This window comes from Papaver somniferum, chromosome 4 (assembly GCF_003573695.1).
Source record: "Papaver somniferum cultivar HN1 chromosome 4, ASM357369v1, whole genome shotgun sequence".
In the NCBI taxonomy this organism is placed as follows: Eukaryota; Viridiplantae; Streptophyta; class Magnoliopsida; order Ranunculales; family Papaveraceae; genus Papaver; species Papaver somniferum.
The window spans coordinates 43,973,351-43,980,201 of NC_039361.1; the positions used below are offsets into that span (position 1 = coordinate 43,973,351).

Consider the following 6,851-nt stretch of genomic DNA (forward strand, 5'->3'; position numbering starts at 1 on the left):
GTCCAGCTGATCGAAGCTGCTGCAGTCCAGCTATGCTCGCAGCTCCTGCAGTCTAGCTGATCGTAGCTGCTACAGCGTAACTTTGCTCGTCGCTGCTGCAGTTCAGGTGATCGAAGCTACTGCAGTACAGCTATGTTCGCAGCTCCTGCAGTCCAGCTGATCGCATCTCCTGCAGTGAGACTTTGCTCGTCGCTGCTGCAGTCCAGCTGATCGAAGATACTGCAGTCCAACTCTGTTCGCAGCTCTTGCAGTCCAGCTGATCGCAGCTGCTGCAGTGCAGATTTACTCGTTGTTGTTGCATTCCAGCTGATCGAAGTTGCTGCAGTCTAGCTCTATTCGCAGCTCCTGCAGTCCAAGTTGATCACAGCTACTGCAGACCTACTTTTCTCAAAGCTGTTACCACCCAGTTTTTCTCATTACTGCAGAGGACGGTTTTTGTATCCGTCACAGTCCAGTTTACCGAAATCATTGCAATCCAATTCCGCAGCAACTATTGTGATCTAGTCGAAAACGCTGTTGCTATCCCGATTCATATAACTACTGAAGACATATAAAGATCTATGTCACATCCAGTAGCACAACCAAGACCATTGGAGGTCCAACAACGCACAAAGTATGTTACCATCTCAACTACTAAAGGGTCACACCCTTTCACTCGCAACTACCTCGGCTCATTCCGTAATTGTCAGCAGCTTAATACCAACAGCTACTACTACCTAGCTTGGTCGGAAATTTCCGACAGTCTGCAAATTTCCGACAGTCTGCAAATTCAAATTTCATTTACAACAATAGCTCACACATATTCCAGCCGAGTGACGTCAATATAACTCATCTTTTCCATACAACAGTTACTAGTTAAGTTCTACGCAACTACCACAGTTCATTTTACATCAACAATTACATCCCACTTTCAACACCACTCCGCTCCAGCATCACACTTCCGTTACTGTCTAGTTTAGACTTCAGTCCATTTTTTTTGCATACAACAACGATTCATGCCCAACTTTTTCCCGACGATCTCCCAGTCACAATAGCCTCACTTGGGGGCGTCTTGATTGTGATTTCCGCAAACAACAAGAGAAGTTTTCCAATCATCTCAGCATCAATAATCCACACTTGGGGGCGAGTTTTGTCATTGACTAGGGAAAACGAAAATTTCTTAACCCCCAACAAGTTGGAGGTTAAGAGGGGGCGATGTTTGTACCATAAGTAAAAATGCCACATAATGGGCCAAATTGGTACTTGAATCATCTATTGGCTCTCATCCAAGCCCGTTAACCAATCAACCGAAGCAGCCCACCAGCCTGCCCAGTATTATATAAAATCAATGACCGATCAATGGTCAAATTCATCTCCCGGTCAATGGTCAAGGTCAATGGAAAAGTCAACAACCGGTCAACAGTCAAAGTCAACCATCAGTCAATGTCAAGGACGTGTTGCCGATGGTGCTGCCATGCAGTTTCCACTTATATTTCCAGCGGTGCTTCCAATCAATTCCCAACTAAATACTCTATCGCACAGCCAGCCAGCCTCTACCCGTGCTGTCAGCTGTGCTGCCAGCTAGCCTCCATCCATGCTGCCAGCCATTATGCATGTCGGCCAATCAATCCAGTATGCCAGCCATCATCCATCCATACTGCCAGCCATTATGCCTGTCAACCATCAATCCAGTCTGTCAGCATGCAAAATTAATTCAGGAGGCATGAATGAGCAGTTTCATGCGAATTAATTCAGGAGGCATGAATGAGCAGTTTCATGCGAATTAATTCAGGAGGCATGCAGTATCAATTCCAGCGGTTTCATGCAGAATTTAACATGCAGTATTAATTCGAGCAGTTTCATACATAATTGAAGATGGAGGCATGAATGAGCAGTTAATGCCATTTGAGTTATATTAATAGGGAGGAGCAGAAATCATAGAGATGCCTCCTGAATTGAATATGGAGGCATGAATTAGATATTGAACTGTATAAATAGGGAGGAGCAGAAATCATATACAGGTGGCCAATAGGAGAAAAGAGCATTGTAATTCTAAATATCAATAAAATACCACTCCCCTAGAGGATTCGTCCTTGGATGTAGGCAAACCATGCCGAACCATGTTAAACCTGTGTCTCTTTATTTGTTCTTCAATTCGTCTCCTAACCCAAAACACACATCAAATAATCGATTCAATCGTGTTTCGTGCCCAAAAGTAATTTGGGGTACAAACAAACTCACCGAAGATTAAGCAAATTGAATGGAAATTAAGGAATTTTGATAACTAGTCTATGCGAACAAAAATTATTGATTAGTAGAGTCATAAAACTTTTTGAATATAGTTCGTTTGGGTTAGATATAAAATCATACCGGACTTAAATAGCGTATATCAGATATACGAGAGTGAAATCTCGAATTAGATACAGTATCATAAAGAATGAAAAAGTAAACTCTACGTGCACCATCTATAAACACTCGCATCAAAAATTTATTCATCGAACAAACAAGGTGCAACTGCACTCCTCGAGGATCCCAACAACGGTAGAAAGTGAAAAATATGCAATACACGATTATGGGTCCAAGAGCATAGCTCAGTGGCATCCCATCAATTCCAATAAAGAGGAAAAGTCGGGAGTTCGATCCCCACCAGAGAGGTTTGTAATTTAAATTAGTTGTATAAAAGGGTTTAGCTGGGTTGAGTTTAGCAGTGGGGTTAGTCCAGTCGGCTTTAGCCTATAAAAAAAAAAAGAAAAAAAGAAACGCGAGTACGTTATCGTCGCCCCCTAGAAATTGTTATTGCCAATTACCCAGAACTGTAAGTTTCCATTCCACTCTTTCTTTCTTCGATCACAAGTAGAGATCTTCTCTTCTCTTCACATTTCACAGATTTCTCATTAAGTTCTGATCTGGATCTTTTTTAGGTTTCTTTTGGGAGATTTCTGCTCATCTCGTCGATTCTAAAGCTTCCTCGGTTGCAGAGAAACAAACTTTTTCATGGTAATTTTTCGCAATCTGTTTTCTTCAATTCATTGCTTTTTTTTTTTCTTTTCTTTTTACCTTTTCATTGTTTCTATGTAGATTTTTGGATCTATTCATGAATAAAGTATACAGATCTGTTGTGATTTATTTGTAAATAGAGATGAGTTTCGTTCGTATCTGTAAAAATTAGGATGGGAATTGATTGTTATTCAGTTTGTGTTTGTGTGTGAAGAAGTATGATCTTAAACATATTCATTTATCTCAAAGAGCATCCAATTGACCGTTCCACAACGTTACACTCTCTTAGGAACACTCTAGTAAGCTAATTGAACAGGATTACAATTACTGGTAAATTTTTGGTGTACTGGTTTGGGGAATGTGAATGTGATTTAGTAGTTTCTTAGTTTGATGTAAAATTAAGGGTTGGTCAGTGTTGTTATGATAATTTCACCTGGATTGGTACTTTGTTATGTAGGGTTAATATTATCTGGTAAGCACATATGTGCCATATGTTAATACATGTAGCTGAAATTTCATTAGATGTGGTGTTGTTTCTGCGACTCTATGTCTCAAGCGTGTTTTCGTAGGAGCACTTGAAGTTGAATTCTGTCACAATGTTCTAGGTGGTTGTGTGAATTGGTAATGTGTAGATGATTCAGATTGGTTTAAATCTTTTGATACCAAGTAGCTGGTTGAAGCCGACTTTAGTTTGTTACTGTTGTTGGGTTGGTTATCGCAACTGTTTCTACCTTGAAGTTGAATTCTGGCATGATTTTCTAGGTGGTTGGGTTAAGTGGTCATGCATAGATGATTCAGATTAGTCTGAATCTTTTGTTTTAAAAAGCTAGTTGAAGCTGAGTTTATTCTGTTACTGTTGTTGGGACTTGGGAGGGTTACCGTAGCTTTCTGCATTGAAATTGAACTCTGTCACGTTGTTCTAGGTGGTTAGGTAAATTGGGAATGTGTAGATGACTGATATTGGTACGAATCTTTTGTTGCCAAGTAGCTAGTTGAAGCTGAATTTAGTTTGTACTGTTGTTGGGTTGGTTACTGGTAACTATTCTTACCTTCCTCCTTTTGATGCCTTTGTCTTTAAGGAGAAAAAGAAAGAAAGAGGAGAAGAAAACTAAAGTGAAGCAGAATAAGAGTAACTAACTAGTCTATGTCGTCAGTAAATAATTTTACTCGACAGAATTGTTGTTGCAACGATTTTTGATAGCTTTATAATAGGATTAGTAGAAGGAAAAATATGATTTGTTGCACTCTAAAATTTGCACGATTTAAGGTAAGAGGAAAAAGTTCCCCATCTGTATCTTATTTCAGTCAAATTGATGTTGGATTTTATCCACACTGTTATTATTGTGAAAACTTGCCTGCCTGCCTGTGCTGTTGTGCTTTATGGATTAGTAGGTTGATTTTTGGGTCTTTTGCAATGCAGGAGACTCTTCCATTGATTAAAAACATCCTTCTATTGGATTCAGAAGGGAAGCGAGTAGCTGTGAAGTACTATTCAGATGACTGGCCAACAAACAGTGCAAGGTTAGCCTTCGAAAAAGCTATATTTACAAAAACACAGAAGACAAACGCTCGGACTGAAGGTGATTTCGTGTACACTTTTGTAATCTTCTTTTCTAGAGGTTCATTTTTTTTTGGAATTATCTCATTTTTCATGTATATATTTGAGGCCAGATTATGTCGCTGCATATGTTTATATATATTTGTCCAATTGAAATGATTAGATCTTGCCTAACTGGTACAACCTCTTGAAGTGTAAAAACTGCTCCCATAGGGAAATTTTATGATGAGTGAGTAATGTCAAATTTACCCATTTCAGTTTAAAGATTCATAATTTCATCTAGTTGAGAGATTACATGCAAAAAAGAAAAACATTCAGGAATTAGAAGGCAAGTTGCAACAACCAATATGATAACAGGTAACAAACTAGGTGGAACAGTAGACAAATTTTCTCCTTCCTGGCAATTATTTAAGCCAAGGAGAAGTAATGGCATCAAATAGAACTGCGAAATTAGAACCTCTAATTCCAGTCTTGTAAATGACAGCCGTCAATGATTACAATGAACTTCCTATGTTAGTATTTGCGTTGAAAGTTAAAAATGTGACTTTGTTGCTTAAGTTTTCTTTCTTCCCATGTCTGTGCTAATATTCAATTATTTCAGCGGAGATTGCGATGTTTGAGAACCACATTGTTGTTTATAAGTTTATTCAAGACCTGCACTTTTTTGTTACTGGTGGGGACAATGAGAATGAGCTCATATTAGCCACTGTTCTTCAGGCATTCTTTGATGCAGTTGCGCTCCTTCTCAGGTAACGGGACCCTCATTTTCTAGCCGCATCTCTTCTTATTTATTAATTTTGTTTTGAATTCTAAGATTGCAGGTGATAATTTATTGACGAGCTGCTTTCCCGATTGTCCCAGGAACAATTTGGATAAAATTACAGCACTCGAGAACTTGGATCTTATCCTTTTATGCCTTGATGAGATTGTTGACGGAGGGTATGTATAAATTTTTTCCTTTACATCTGAATCCATGTACAAATTCAGGCTCCTTCTTAATAGTATCTTGTCAGAATATGCCTGTGTAGATGAGAGAGTGAATGTAACTTTGTCTGACACACGCGATAGGCAAGACATCAAATATTTTACTTGTTGCCAACTCTGATTGCTCTTAACTATATTAGGGTGTAAGGGGAGAATATATTGCGCATTTTAGAAAGACATTTGCTCAACTTATAGTGGACATCAGGGGGATTTAACTATCCACTACTGCATATGCATCTTCTTAGCTGTCAAAATTTTCTGAAATTAGATCATGTAGAATCTGTCTCAGATGCTGTAGCATAGTTGATGATTTGACCGGTTTGGGTTTGCTGCAGGAATATTCTTGACAACGAAGCCAGCATTATTGCAGCTAAAGTCGCATCTAATGGTGGTGACAATGCGGCATCTTTGTCTGAGCAGGTACTCTCTCTCTCTTTCTGACATACATACTCTCTTTCTCTCTACCAATGGCTTTTCAAATTCCTTGAAAACTGTTTTACAGACCATCTCTCAAGCACTAGCTACTGCCCGAGAACATTTAACTAGATCTCTCCTCAAGTGATGAGTGCTGTTGGCAAGGAATGAGAAAGGACAGAAATAACATAAGTGTTGATCTTTTTTCCCCCCTCTATCTCAGCGGGTACATGAACGCTTCTTAGTTTCCTATAAATATGATTAGTATGTCAGTACTCTTTAACTCCTTAAAACTGTAAAAGACTAATGTTTGCAGCAGAATCAAAGGACTAGAAACTTAAAAGTAGGAACTATAGTGCTGTTCTCTTGCTTCTGCATGTTAAAATTTCATATCAACTTGTTCCATCCATGGCTCTGCAACCTTTATAATGCAGTGCATACTCTTGAATCTAAAAGTTTTTTTTTTTTTTGAGGCATTTGTATCGGTTAATGATGTTACATAGGCTTGCCGTTGCCGCGCTTCGTGTTCCTTCTCCCATGGTATATGGGGAAGGTCGAGTTTCTCACGTCTTCTGCTATTTTGGGGTCCCTTGAAATTTTAGAATGCTCAAGATTTAGGAAGGTGTGATGTGTTAATGTGCTAGGAGACCAAAATCATCATATGACACCTCTTTTTGATACCAAATGATGGCTCAGAGCCTCGGACCTTTTATTAAACTAACCTAACTTTCAGGTCGATCGGGCCAAGTTCTCGTCAATGAGATTGGTTGTAGTCAGAATCTAATTTGTCTTGCTTAAAGAAAATCTACTTGTTGACGGGTGAAAAGTCGAATTACTTTAATTTTGATTTTCTTCCATCACCTTGTTTCATCCATCCGGTTTCCCTGCAAAGATCATGAAGGTCGTGCAAAATCAATCC

General features: G+C 39.0%; 1 protein-coding gene across 2 annotated transcripts; it reads left to right on the forward strand.

Moving 5' to 3' along the window:
* Window positions 1–2,690: 2,690 nt before the first annotated feature.
* LOC113275308 (coatomer subunit zeta-1-like) lies at window positions 2,691–6,408 on the forward strand. Of its 2 annotated transcripts, XM_026524794.1 has the most exons (7): window positions 2,691–2,794; window positions 2,901–2,976; window positions 4,397–4,556; window positions 5,136–5,283; window positions 5,396–5,473; window positions 5,854–5,938; window positions 6,021–6,408. In XM_026524794.1, the coding sequence occupies exons 2-7, from the start codon at window positions 2,974–2,976 to the stop codon at window positions 6,078–6,080; spliced, it is 534 nt and encodes a 177-aa protein (XP_026380579.1). In that variant the 5' UTR covers window positions 2,691–2,794; window positions 2,901–2,973; the 3' UTR covers window positions 6,081–6,408. The 2 variants fall into 2 exon arrangements, with proteins under 2 accessions (XP_026380579.1, XP_026380578.1); XM_026524793.1 differs by lacking the exons at window positions 2,691–2,794; window positions 2,901–2,976 and having other exon boundaries at window positions 4,391–4,556.
* The last annotated feature ends 443 nt before the right edge of the window (window positions 6,409–6,851 follow it).